Below are 13342 nucleotides of genomic sequence, written 5' to 3' on the forward strand. Positions count from 1 at the left end.
TGCTTAAGGGAAACCACAGACTCAGCAGGGAAGCAACTTGACCCATGACACACGGGGAAGGCCCTACAAACCACTTCCTGAAAGTAGAACCTCACCGCAGCCTCCATCCTGCCTCACCCTGCTGTGGGGGGCTGGGCCTGAGCCTCAGGAAGTGCCAGGTGAACCTCGGGCTCTGAGTGGGCCACAGCTGAGACATCTACTGCCACAGCGGAGACATCACCTCCCAAAATGCAGTCGGGAGCCTCACCGTGTGTGAGCTGGGAGGGAGGTCCAGTCCTTCCAGAACTGCTGGGACACCATCTCAGGGCCCACTGGGAGCCAGGAAACCTGATGTTACCCCAGAGTGTCCCCTGGTATCTGCACCGAGGAGACATTTGGTAAGCTGGCTGAACAAAAGTGACGTTGATGCCCAACATCATAGCATCTTAATCAGCTTTAGGATCACAGAATCCCAAAGGTTTGGTCTCTGAGATCCTATCTCCGACACCCCAGAAAGATTGGCTTGCATACCTGCCCTGACGGGGGCCCTCGCTACCTTCAAAGCCAGCCAAACTGTGATTGGTCAGCAAGTTCTTCCCAGTGTCAAGCCCCAGTTTGCCTTCTTGGAAAGCCTTCTGCAGCTGTGAGAGTCAGCATGCTGTAGGTGGGCCTGACCTCACTTCCTGCCCACTGAGGAGCAGTGGCCTGCCTGACAGACCCTGTTGCCACCTGGCCACAGCCTCTCAGAGCCACACAGACCACACTGACTGGATGGAAGGAAGACTCCAGCTCAGTGGAGGCTGCTGTCACCCCATGGTAGCAGGGAGCCTGGCTGACTCCCCCTGGCCCCATCTGCATAGTCACCATTTCAACACCTGCCTTTGATGTGCGGATGGAGGCTGGAGCACTGCCAGTGTGTGGGCCTCCAGCTCATTAACACCTGGGAATGGCCAGCGGCAGGGCCAGTCCGGCACCCGGTGGACCAAGCCCAGCTCCCAAACCCAGAGGCAGGAGAGCATGGGCTCTTGGGTCCCTGGGTTCAAATGCAACCCCTGCGACCCCATGGCCCAGGGTCTCTTCTTCTTGCCCTCAGTTTTCTATCTGGGGAGCAGACATCATTAAAATAATTGGGGGCACCTCGGGCTCCCTCTCCCTCTGCTCCTCCCCACCCCCGCTCATGCTCGCTCTTTTTCTCTCTCAAATAAATAAATAAAATTGTGAAAAAAAATAAAATAAAATAATTGTTGGGCGGATTCCCTGAGATGGCTGCATGAGCTACAGTAAGCTCCCGCTACCTCCATGGTTCCCACGCCCAGGCCTGCAGTCGCCTCTGTCCTTGCCTGATGAACGGCTCAGGGCTCAGCGGCAGAAAGTGCCTCCCTCGTCCTGGCTGCCCTGCCCTCTCTGCCCACGACACCCTGTGCAGATAGCATTTATCACATCACCTCTAATTATCTGCGGTGTCTGGGAGCTCCAGGGGGTGGAGGAGAAAGGCTGAGCCTCTCCGGCCCCAGCCCCCACCCCGGGGCAGGGCCTGGTCTTGTCACAGAGGGGCATCTGGTCTTGTCTCCGAGGAGCGTCAGTCACTGACTCAAGCCTGTCTGTCCATGCCTCTCGAACCCCCCACCCCCACACCTCCACCCCCACTCCCGACACTCCCCCGGGGGGTAGGTGGTCCTGTGGTTCTCCTGATGCCAAGACCACCTAACACTTTACCTGCATGCCCTGCTGGCCCTCCCCCAGGGCTTCTAGGACCCCCCACCCCCTGCCGCCTCCTGCATGGCTTCAAGCTGAACTCAGTTACTGTCTGAGTCCTGCTTGCAACATTTTGTGGGCTGCTGCTTCAGAAGCCTCAGGTCAACATGTGTGCCTAAACCTGAGCTAAGTAACAGCCCTCCCCACAGCTCCCCCCAGCGAGCGTAGCCTCAGCGCCCCAGCCCCCAACCTCACTGGTCCTGTCCAGCAGCCTTACATCTACCCTCCTCCTGTCTGCACAGGACCCCAGCCCCCCTCACCTGGCAACTCCTCCTCGGGGTCCACAGCCACTCTTTCCCTGCTGTAGCCCCTGCTGAACATGCAAATCTGAGCACTTCCTCCCTCACTAAGAACACTTCAAAGGCCCCTACACCCTCTAGATAAATTCCTGCCTTGCTAGGGCCCCACCCCTTCCTCCCTGAGGTTCATCCCTTGCTCCCTACTGGAACTTCAAGCTGGCACTCCTCCTTCAGACCCCAGTCTCAATGCAACCTCCTCCGGAAGTCCTCCCCACCCCGCCTCCTGGTCAGGTGTCTTCCTCAGCTCCAGTAATGCCCCAGAGTGCCCCGTGGGGCCCCATCACAGCTCCCCACCGCTGTGGGCATAGCTGTTAGTTTGACTTCCTGTGTCTTAGGCTCCACAGTATCCACAGGGCCCAGTAGTCAGCATTGAGTGGGCAAATAAAGACTGTGGGGTGGCTGGGTGGATTCAGTATAAAGCCATAGAAAATCAATTTGTAGAAACACTGCTGTGTGCGGGACTCTTTGTTGTGTCTAATCCTATAATAAGATGCCAGGCGGGCATCCTATTTTCCCCGTGTCACAGATGAGGAAACTGAAGTTTGCAGAAGCTACCATAGTGACTTGAATAGCATCCCCCCAAATTCATATCCATCCGGGAGCTCTGAAAGTGACCTTATCCGGGAATAGAGTCTTTGTAGATGTCATTACCATGGGCCCTAAATCCAATAACCAGCGTTCTGATAAGAAGGCCATGTGAGGGGGCACCTGGGTGGCTCAGTCAGTTGAGCATCTGTCTTTGGCTCGGATCGTGGTCTCGGGGTCCTGGGATCGAGCCCCGCATCGGGCTCCCTGCTCAGCGGGAAGCCTGCTTCTCCCTCTCCCTCTGACCCTCCGCTCCGCTCCTGCTCGTGCTTGGCTTGCCCTCTCTCTCTCTCAAATGAGTAAATAAAAAAATCTTAAAAAAAAAAAAAAGGCCATGTGAATTGGGGGCGCCTGGGTGGTGCAGGCAGTTGAGCATCCAACTCTTGGCTTTAGCTCGGTTGTGATCTCCAGATCGTGGGATCAGGCCAGCCGGGCTCTGCGCTCGGTGGGGAGTCTGCTCGAGACTCTCTCTCCCTCTCCCTCTGTGCCTCCCTCCTCTCTCTCTCTCTCTCTCAAATAAATAAATGAATCTTTTATTTTATTTATTTATTTAATTTTTAAAGATTTTATTTATTTATTTGACAGACAGCTAGAGAGAGCAAGCACAAGTAGGCAGAGCAGAGGCAGAGGGAGAGGGAGAAGCAGGCTCCTCGTGGAGCAGGGAGCCAGACGTGGGGCTCGATCCCAACCTGAGCCGAAGGTAGACGCTTAACCGACAGCTACCCAGGGGCCTCGATCTTTTTTTTTTTTTTTTTAAGATTTTATTTATTTATTTGACAGAGAGAGCACAAGCAGGGGGAGCGGGAGAGGGAGAGGCAGGCTCCCCGCTGAGCAGGGAGCCCGATGTGGGGCTTGATCCAAGGACCCTGGGATCATGACCCGAGCTGAAGGCAGACGCTTAACTGACTGAGCCACCCAGGCATCCCTAAATAAATAAATCGTAAAAAAAAAAAAAAAAGGAAGGCCATGTGAGGAGGGACCCACAGACACAGGCGGCAACCCAGGCCCCGGGGGGCAGTGATGGAGATGGAAACCAAGGAATGCCAGGGATGCCAGCAACCGCCAGAAGCTAGGAAAAAGCAAAGAAGAGTCTTCCCTAGAGCCTTCAGAGGTAGCACGGCCCTGCCAACACCTTGATTTCCGACTTCTAGTCTCCAGAAATGTGAGGGAATACGTTTGTTGTTTAAGCCACCAAGTTTGCGATGATTTGTTATGACAGCCACAGAAAACTAACACAGCTACCTACTTTGCCCATGTTCATATGCCCTAAAAAGGACAGGTCCGGGGGATTCTAATCAGTCCCGAGCCTATACCTGTGACCCTACCCCCCCATGGGGATTCCTGGCCCTGCAGCAGCCTTACAGCACATCCCTATAGAGCCAGCTCCAAAAGAAACTGTTTCCATTGAGTGTCTGTCTGCTTCTTTCCTCCTAGTGAGTTCCCAAACCATCCTGCATCCTTCTGGGGAGTGGCTGCCAGAAGGCTCATTGTCACCTGGCTACTTGCTGAGGTACCATAAACCTTGCAGGTACTGGGGCTTAGACTATCCCACTGGGTGGATAGAGAAGAGGCCCAACTGTGGGGCAGGTCCAGTTCCAGCCACAGCCACACCCTTCTCCCCTTCTTCTGGGTCATCTGGACCTTGGTTCCCTGTCACTCCAGCTCCCTGTCACCACATGGAGTGGCCAAGAGTGTGGGAAGCCAAAGATGTGACTGGCACTGCTACTTGTCTCCTGGCAGGCCCCACCTGGGGCCCAGGATGTCCCCAGCACGGCCTGGGGTCCAGCTGTGTCCCTCCCACCTGACTCTCTGGCTCCCCAACTTTCCCCCTCACTGGCTGTCCAGGGGCCTGATACAAGCCACTGAACCCTATCAGCCCTAGCGGCTGGGGGGGCAATCAGAGCACACCCCCACCCCCCCACCCCCGACCCATCCACCAAAGAGGGTCTCCACAAACACAGATCTACAGAGCAAGGCAACTCCAGGGAGAGAAGCCAGCGGCCTTTACTTAAATATACACGGAGACTAGTGAAGGGGAATGATGCCCCCCACTCCTGAGGGCACAGCTCTGTCTCTGGGGCCTCCTACCCAACTCAGGTTAGGCCTGAAACACTCCCTAAGAGCCAATTCAACCTAACCACCCCCACAGGAGGCAGAGGGAGGCCCATCCAGGGATCCAGGCCCAGACGCCACCTCCCTCTTTTTCTGGGAAAATGTCCTCCAGGAATTTCTCAGCCAAGAACACAGAGGGTGGGGTAGGATCTGAGGGGTGTGGGGCTGGCGGGCAGTTCTCTGCTTTCCACAGGACTCCAACTCTGAGCACCCCCGCATGCCACTGCCTGGGTTGCCCCCTCCGTGACAACCAAGCTCGGCCCTCCCTCCCCAACCCCCTGGACCCCCACCTCGGCCTTCTCATGTTTGAGGGGACAATGTCCAGGCCTGGCTCAGCCTCTGGAAGGATATGGTCAGGATTTGGGAGACAGCCCAGCTTTGGCTCCAGCCCTGAGGATGTAGAGGAGAGGGAGGGGGTTCTTACCAGGCTGCCAGCTCTGGACAGGGGTCTGAGAGGTCCCTGGGGCAAGGGGCTGCTGCGTAAGTCTCTGGTCCTGTCACCACCACGTCAGGTCAGCGACAGCGCCTGGGCCCTAGAGGAAGGCAGGCCAAGCGGTCATGCAGGTTTGCCAGGAAGGAAACCTGTGGTGCCAAGGTGGCCCCAGGACAATGCTGACTACAGAGGGGGGTAGTGGAGGCTGCTGGGTCCAGCTGGCAGATGGCAGGGGAGAAGGGGGCCCAGGATAGAAAGGCCCCAGGAGTCCCAACAGGGCTGTCCAAGCAGGCAACAGGGGTCGGGGTTCAGTGGATGGTCAAGTGACAGGGACACTAAGCTGTCCTCTGTCTTGTATCAGGGGCTCAGCCCTGGGGGACCACAGTCCCCAGCACCTTGTCCCCAGACACACTCCTGGAGGGCAATACTTAACCCAAAAGAGGAACCTGAGTCTGCCCTCGCTTACATGTGCCCTCAGATGGCCACCCCTTACCGCACACACACCCTGTCTGTGCTCACCCCTCTTGTACCTGTGCCCAGGCCCACTGTCCTCATAGGCTGGACACACCCTCTTTGCTGTGGGAGTTGGGGATGTCAACTTGGAGCCTAGTGCTCCAAATGTCCCCTACCCAGGGAATGTGAGGGCCCAGAGCTAACCCTAAGGGTTAACCAGCACTCTTCATCCCCAAAATCTCCCAGGCCTGGGTCAGAGGGAGCCCGCCCCCCAGCCAGGCAGGGAGGGGCAGGAAATATTTGTCAAGCAGGACCATCTATGCAGATGGATGAGTCAGATACTACAATTAATTTGCCCACTGCCGGGGAAATTCCTGAAAGCAGGTGATGGCACTGCCTAAGGCTGGCACCGGAATCCCCACACAGCCCAGCCTGACTCCGAGTCCAGTGCTCTTTGCACCACCAAAGCCACTGTTCCACGGTCAGCCGGAGGCCATGGCCAAGCGCCACCTCGTCCGGCCCTGGCTCAGCGCCTCCCCCAACGGCTCCAGGCCCTGGCGACAGAGCTCCAGAGCCCAGTCTAGCGCGGGCCGGGGCCTCTACTAGCGAGACCTCCCGAACCGAGGGTTTGGGAGCTCCGCGGACCCCAGCAGGAACCCCCCCCTTCCACCGCGGCGGCCCCGCCCGGGCAGGCACCCCCAGATCCCGCGCCCCCGCACCCAGTGCAGCCCCGGCCGGGGCGGGGCGGGGCCGGGGGCGGGGCGCAGACGGCTGGGACTCCCTTCCAGCTGCGCGCCCGCAGCTCAGCGGCCATGGGGGCGCGGCTGGGCCGGCGGACCGGACCCGAGGCGGGCTCCGAAGCCGGGGCGGCGGCGGGGTGCGGGCCCGCGCCCTATGAGCGCCGGGTGCGCTGGCTCCGCGAGATCCAGTCCACGCTCCGCGAGCAGCGGCCGGAGCGCGCCCGGCAGCTGCTGCGCCTCCTGCGCCAGGCGAGAGAAGGAGCGGGCCGGCCCGGGGCTGGAGGCCGGGGAGGGGCCGGGAGCCGCGGGCTGCGGGCCTGGAAGGGGCCGGGAGGTGCTGCGGAGCTGGCCCGGGGCGCGGGAGGCAGGGCTGGCCCCGGACGGGCGCGCGGGCCGGCAGGATTCCGAGGGGAGGGTACGACTGGCTGAAGGGGCTTGTCTGGGCGAGAGGACGAGGGACGGAAAGCAATCGGCTGGAGCGAAGGCTCGCGAGGCTGCGGGGTGGGGTGGGGGCTGTGAGTGCGGAGGAGGGGGCCGTGACGGTGTCCACCTATCTGGGGTTTGAGAGGTCGGTTGTGTGTGTTGAGGGTGCCCCAAGCCTGGAGCTAAGGACCCAGATTCAGGCCTTGGCGGGAGAAGAGTAGAGCTGGGAGGAGCGGCAAGGGAGTGGTGGGAGGGGGAGGACATCTTATACTGCGGGGCAAGGGGAAGCAGACGGCTCCTGGCTCCTCCAGGGTGAAGGGAGGCACTGCACAGGAGCCTGGAGAGAGGACTCTGGGAAGTGACAGCCCAGCTGGTCAGCCAGTGCAACCCACCATGACCCTATAGCAGCTACAACTCACATCACCCAACCTCCTAACAGGCAGATCACGCCCACTGAGTACATACACCTGGCATCTGTACATCACAACACCACATCTGGACTGGGCGGGGGGGCAGGGGGAGTGCGCCTCTGGTCTCACACACACCAGGTACCGGAGCCAGCCTGGGGTGCCCTAGGAGACATGGGTTCTGGTCCCAGCATCACCACTGGGCAAGCCACTTCCCTCTCTGGCCATGTCCCCATCCCCCACAGCAGCTGCCACCACAACCTGCCCCATCCAGGAATCTGAAATCAGCCATGTAGGTGTTTGGCCTGCAGGTGGATAATTAGAGAAGGGAAACTGAGGCTTGGAGAACAGTGGTGAGCCTATGACCACAGAGCAGATTGGGGGGCAGCGGAGGCTGGAGCCCAGCCTCTAGTCTCCCAGCCCCACTCCCTGCTGCACTGGGTTTCCTTTTTCTAGGCCGACTGGGCTGGAAAGGTGGGGCTGGCCCTTTAAGAGGAGCTGTCCAGACCAGCAGAAGGCTGGCTGTGTGTCTGGGGCCCTGTCTGGGTCAGCCCAGGCTCACCAGCTAGCCCTCTCTTCTGGATCCTCCCTAGCTGGCATTTGTAACTTGAATGGTGTTTAAAATGCAAACAGCAAAGCAGCACCGAATCTAGCTGATCTGATCCAGAGGTACAGATCTTTGTCTGGGATGGTATCTGGAGCCCAAAGCACCAGAAGGACATTTTTTTTTTTTTTTTAAGCGGGGAAACCAGCTATGTGCCCCCTTGTGTCTCAGAGGTCAGGATTCCCAACCAAAGAGGGGGCTGTCCTGCCCCACAAGCCGCAGGGACTCTGCAGTTATGGCCCTTGGGCATTCCCGCTTGTCTTCCTGTGCACAGGGGGCTTGTGCACAGACCGCGTCACTCTCTGGCTTGGGGAGGGCCCAGGGGTCTGGAGGCCCCTCCTGGCTGTGCCTGCCCCATCAGCTTGTCAGTATAATCTCTAAAAGGATGTTCAGTGCCACAGCGGGCCTGTGGGAATAACAGAAGGAGAAGCCCAAGGACTGAAGGGCAGGCCAGGGGCCCAATGGTGAGGTCTCTGTGAGGGGTGGGAGACCTGGAGGCTGGAGAAAGAGGCTGGTGGGCTGGGGAGGGTGGGAATGCCAGGGCGCGCAGGCGTCCCTAGTGTTACACAACGAGAGCATTTGGTCTCCACCAAAGCAGTTAAGGGTCAAGCTTAGGTGTGTGTTTCCTGGAGCTGGCTCCGGCAGCCCAAGGGTGAGACTAGGTGGGTGCTGGGAGGCTGACAGGCCCAGGAGGAGGCGGTTAGGGAGAGAGGCCTGGGACTCCTCGAGCAGTGGGGAGGGAGAGCTGGGCAGAGAGGGGTGAAGGAAGAGTGCAGCGTGGTTCTGGGCTCCTACCTGAATGCTGGGAAGTTGGGGATGGCGACGCCCTTTACTGCGCTGCGGCACAGGAGGTGAGGCCTGCTTCAGGGCAGGAGGTGAACACACCCAGTCTAAGCTGCCTTTGGGACATCTGAGCTGAGAAGGGGGCCCATGCTCACAAAAGGGGCCTGGACCTGTCAGCAAACAGATGGTGGCCAGAACTCGGGAGAGCTCAGGAATAGATGGAAGAGAGGCAAATGGCCCCGAAGGAATGCTGGAGGACAGCAGCATGGGGGGGGGAATCGTCAGATGAGCCCCCCAAAGAACCTTCCAGATAAGCCCAACCCCAGAGGAGGCAGGTGTCACAGTACCATGTTTTGCCTCCAGGGAACCAGTCTAAGGGTTTGGGAACCTACATAACACCTCCCTGAAGCCCCTGATGCACTGACACTCTCCTCATCCAAAGGGTCCACTTGCCTCTGGACAGTTGGCCCATTGCGGCCTGGGAAGAGACCCCAGCAAGCATCAGGGAGGGAGACAGAGAGAGGGGAACAGACATGAGGGGCTGGCTTGGATGGGGGCCTGGAGAAGGGAGAGCCCAACTCCTGGCTCACTCAACTCTCCTCACCACCCACAGGACCTGGGCCTCGAGGGGACCCTCCTCACCGACATCCTCTACAGGAATGTGGCCTTCCTCAATCTGGTGGACCCCATCTCCCATGACCTGCTTGTGAACCTGGCCCGGGACCTGCAGTGCCCCAAGACGGTGAGGCCAGTAGACATGGACCTCAGGCTGGGCAGTGCAGCTGACAGGGACCAGGAGTGCCCAGGGCTGGGCGCTAGGAGCCTCATCCTCATCTGGTTTGCTTCGAGGCCTTGAGCAGATCAATGTCCCTCACTGGGACCTGATGCCAGCTTCAGTGTACTAGGAACACATGTGAGCTGTGCTTTCCTACACCTGAAAAGTCATGTGTTGGGTAGACCTGCTTCCTCTGCACCAGGACCCAGGATCCAGGCAGGAAGTCACACAGGGACCCTGAGGGACATAGAATGTTCTGACAGATCTGCTGACGGAACCAAACTCCCAGCCTCTGAGTTCCTGGGGCCAGAAGAGAGCTGCCCTCAGCTGGAAACCCTGTCTGCATGTCCCCATCCTGAATGGATACACTTGGGGACAAGTGCTCACTGCTTCCCATAGCAGTGTGAGCCACCAGCAAATCCCTCCTCATGTTGAATTGGCGTCTGTCACCTGGGGCCTCCATTCCCCCCCCGCCCCTCCCAAGCCACCACATCTGCTCCCAACTCCGCTCTGGTGGCACCTGCAGACATCCTGCCATGAGCCTTGAAGGTGCTGTGCTCCTGACACAGCCACCAGCCCCCATCCCTTCGTCACAGTGAGTCCCTGTGTGAAACAGTGGTGCCCACTATGGGACCGGCCAGCCCCGAACTCCTACACTTATATGCAGACATCACCAAGGATCCTGAGGCTAGCCTAGAGCCACACAGTGACTGCCAGGGCTTGTTGCCACTGTGTGTACGCACTGTTAACAGAGGAACAGGATAAAGAATGTGCTGGGTAGTGGAGGGTGCACAGGGCCAGCTTTGTGGAAAGCAGAGCATCCCTGTTTTTCCACCCGAGCTAGGTCTCTATGAGGGCCCGCTTAGGCCCAGGAGAGAGCCAGGGGGCGGTGCTGTAACGCATGAACCCTCCCAGCCCTGGCAGCCCAGACCCAGGTCCTACAGGCACACAGTCTAGCTTTGAGAGTGAGAGGAAGAAGAGCATGCTGACCTGGCTTGTTTCTATTCCCTGGGGGTGGTGTCAGTGGAGCAGGGCTCCCTGGAGGGGCCTGGTTCTGCCTCCCCCTGTGGCGAGTCCCCGGGGAGCGCTGAGGGTGGGCAGGGAGCCGGCTGATAGCCCGGGACACTGGCCTTGGGCCTGAGGACAGGGAACAAGGGCCCATTGTCTAGGCCTCCTCCCGCCGGGCACTGCGGGCCTCCGACCAGCCTGTCCAGTTACCAGCGGGCAGCCTCCCCTGGCTCTGTGCCAGGCTACAGCCAGGGTGGGGGGTGAGAGGGGGAGGCTAGTGGACAGCTCAGTGATCCATGATGAATCATGTGCTGGGGCACACACTTGGATCCCCAAGGCCCAGAGGGGGATGGGAGGGGCTCAGCCTCACCCTGACAACGCCGCCCCTCAACAGGACTATGAGCTCTGGAAGTCCTCGGATAAGATCTGCCGGCAGCTAATCTACCACCTCACCCCTCACTCCAAGCGGCAGCGAGGGTCCAGCCTGCCCCGGAGGAAGACCCAGAGCTGGTAAGGGGAACCTATAGCCGCAGCCCCACCTTGTGGGCCCTGAGGGTCCCTTCCTAGGCCGGCATGGAGAGGCAGTTCAGCAAGAGGCTGGTGCCTGAAACCCTACCCTGTGAGCCCCTCACTCTTGTCTGCATCACAGCCCCGGAATGCTCCCCAAGCCAAGCTGCACCCTCTGTATGACCTGCTTCCTGCCGTTTGCTCGCCCCTCAATCCCTGGCCTGTCACAGGGCCTGGCCCTGACCCGGGCCAAGATGACCTCAGCAGACGTCTGCTGAATCCTCACAACAGGCTATGGAGGGAGACAGATTCTGGGTCATGATTCCAATTTTACAGGAAAGGAGACTGAGGTTGGGAGGAGGCAAAGTGGCTTTGCCCACGGCCACACCCCGCCCTGACTTTCCTACAGCTCTCGGAAAAGCCTTTGCCAGGCTGCCTGAAGCCAAGGCCTCCACAGCCAGCCTGAGAGCTTGTTCTGCCGTGGGGTCCCCCTCCCAGGCACTCCATCACAGCTCCGGGGCCAGACAGTCTGGGGACTGGCTGCAGACACCCAGGTCCAGGGACCCAGAACCACAGCCCCAGGGCTCTCCCCTGCTTCCTTCCCCATCCTTTGAGTCTGGTGGTTCACGATGAGCCCAGAGCCCATGGGGTTGTTCCCTGCCACGGTGGGTGAGGGCCCTGGAGGTAGTCCCACTGCCTATCTGCATAGTAGGGACATGTTCAAATGACAGGAGAGACCTAGAGGGGGCTCCAAGGGTGGTGGGGGACACTTCTCAGTCTCTAAACTTCCTTTCCAGCTTAGAACATGGGGGGCCCTTCACCTCCCAGCAGCCCACCCCTACACCTCCCAACACCTCCCCTCTTGCTACTCTGGGCCTGTCCCCTCTTTAGCCCCCAAAGCCGGGGGGACCAGCCTGATACCCTGTCACCCTCATAGGAACATCTGTCTGTACCCACAAAGGGTCAACCTTAGAGGAGGTGTGGGCTCAGGAGTCAGAGCACCTCAATTTGAAGACCTGGCTTCCTTCTTAGCGGTGTGGGACCATGCAAGAGTCCTGTCACCTCTCTGAGCGTCATTTGCTCCCCCGCAGAATGGGATAATCATTCTTACTCTAGATGTAACAGGTGTGGCCACGCAGGCATGCAGTAGGTTTTTATAACAATGGCTCGGGGAAGTTTAACACATGTATATTTATTCCTCACAACAGCCAGGTCTCCTTTTCACCAAAGGAGAAACTGAGGCTCAGAGAGGTTCCAAGAATTGCCCACGGCCACCCATCTAGAAAGTAGCGTGGCCTGACTGTAGGGCCCGGGTCCCACTAGCACCATGGGCTGCCCCGACGGGTCACTATCTGCAGCCAGTGGGGACCTGCCTGGGCCATGGACCCTTGCTCAGTCCATCCTTGCCTGCCACCTTCCCACAGCCTCAAGAGCAGCCTCCAGATGACTCAGCTGGCGGGGGAGACCGTGAACCTTTCGGGGATTCCGCTGTCCTCGAGGGATGTGCAGCACATCATGCGCTACCTGGGAAGCCAGGGAGCCGGGCTCACGGTGCTGGATCTGAGCTTCACGGGGCTGAGCGATGAGCTGCTGCGCCTGATGCTGCCCAGCCTCTGGACGCTGCCCCACCTCACCCAGCTCCTGCTCAACGGCAACAGGCTGACGAGGGCCACTGCTCGCGAGCTCACTGAGGCCGTCAAGGACTCCGCCAAGTTCCCCGCGCTGGCCTGGGTGGACCTGGGCAACAATGTGGACGTGGCCTCCTTGCCCCAGCCCCTGCTGGTCGGCCTGCGCCGGCGGCTCAGCCAGCGCACCTCACTCCCCACCATCTATGAGGGCCTAGACCTTGAGCCTGAGGGCAGTGTGGCTGGGGCCACCTCTGCTGCCTCCACCTGGGGCTCTGCAGCCGCTGGGCCAGGGTCTGAGCCCCAGGCCTGCTGCACGAGGTGACCCGCCACCCACCCTGGCTCCTACCTGAGTCCTGATGCTCCTAGGCACATGGCATGGGGGATGATGGAGGCCCTGCAGGCCCCCAGAAATCCAGTGTAAATGCGCAGCCTGGGATGAAGGGGATGGAAGGAGAAGGGGTTCACCAGAGTCCAGATGGTCAACCCAGGATGCACTGTCAGGCTTCCCTCAGCAGGAAGCGATCCCACAGTAAACGGTGATGTCCCGCTCTGCCTCAGCCTTTCTGCACTGTGGACCTCAGGGCCACTGAGCGCCAGCCCTGCTTTTGGGGTGGGGAGGAGGGGTGGCCAAAGATTCAAGGATGCTGCCCACCTGAAAGGGAGGGTCCAAGCTCACACTGACTTCCTCTAGGTGCTCCCTGGGCAGACACCAAGGTGTGCGGTCAGGTCCACCTGTAGGCTGGGGAGTTAGAGGAGGCCGCCAGGGACCTGACCTTCACATCTGGGTGGGGCTTGGAGAGGAGCAGGTTGGGAGGCCACAGAAGGGCAAAGCTCAGAATGGAGCCCACAGT

The 13342-nt window shown here is 59.6% G+C and overlaps 1 protein-coding gene across 1 annotated transcript; it reads left to right on the forward strand.

Moving 5' to 3' along the window:
• Positions 1 to 6381: 6381 nt before the first annotated feature.
• Positions 6382 to 13043, forward strand: LRRC75B (leucine rich repeat containing 75B). Its single transcript, XM_025857293.2, has 4 exons — positions 6382 to 6605; positions 9187 to 9315; positions 10751 to 10866; positions 12288 to 13043. Exons 1-4 carry the CDS (start codon positions 6429 to 6431, stop codon positions 12811 to 12813), a joined length of 948 nt encoding a protein of 315 aa, XP_025713078.1. The 5' UTR covers positions 6382 to 6428; the 3' UTR covers positions 12814 to 13043.
• The last annotated feature ends 299 nt before the right edge of the window (positions 13044 to 13342 follow it).

This window comes from Callorhinus ursinus, unplaced genomic scaffold (genome assembly GCF_003265705.2).
Source record: "Callorhinus ursinus isolate GAN/ISIS: 27379988/994484 unplaced genomic scaffold, GSC_fseal_2.0 scaffold117, whole genome shotgun sequence".
NCBI classification, from domain to species: domain Eukaryota; kingdom Metazoa; phylum Chordata; class Mammalia; order Carnivora; family Otariidae; genus Callorhinus; species Callorhinus ursinus.

What these genes read in the sequence shown, in the direction of transcription:
- LRRC75B (XM_025857293.2), top strand. Translation starts at nt 6,429, where the DNA reads ATGGGGGCGCGGCTGGGCCGGCGGACCGGACCCGAGGCGGGCTCCGAA. An exon ending in TGCTGCGCCTCCTGCGCCAG is followed by an intron (nt 6,606 to 9,186) that starts GCGAGAGAAGGA and finishes CACCACCCACAG; the next exon opens with GACCTGGGCCTCGAGGGGAC. An exon ending in ACCTGCAGTGCCCCAAGACG is followed by an intron (nt 9,316 to 10,750) that starts GTGAGGCCAGTA and finishes GCCCCTCAACAG; the next exon opens with GACTATGAGCTCTGGAAGTC.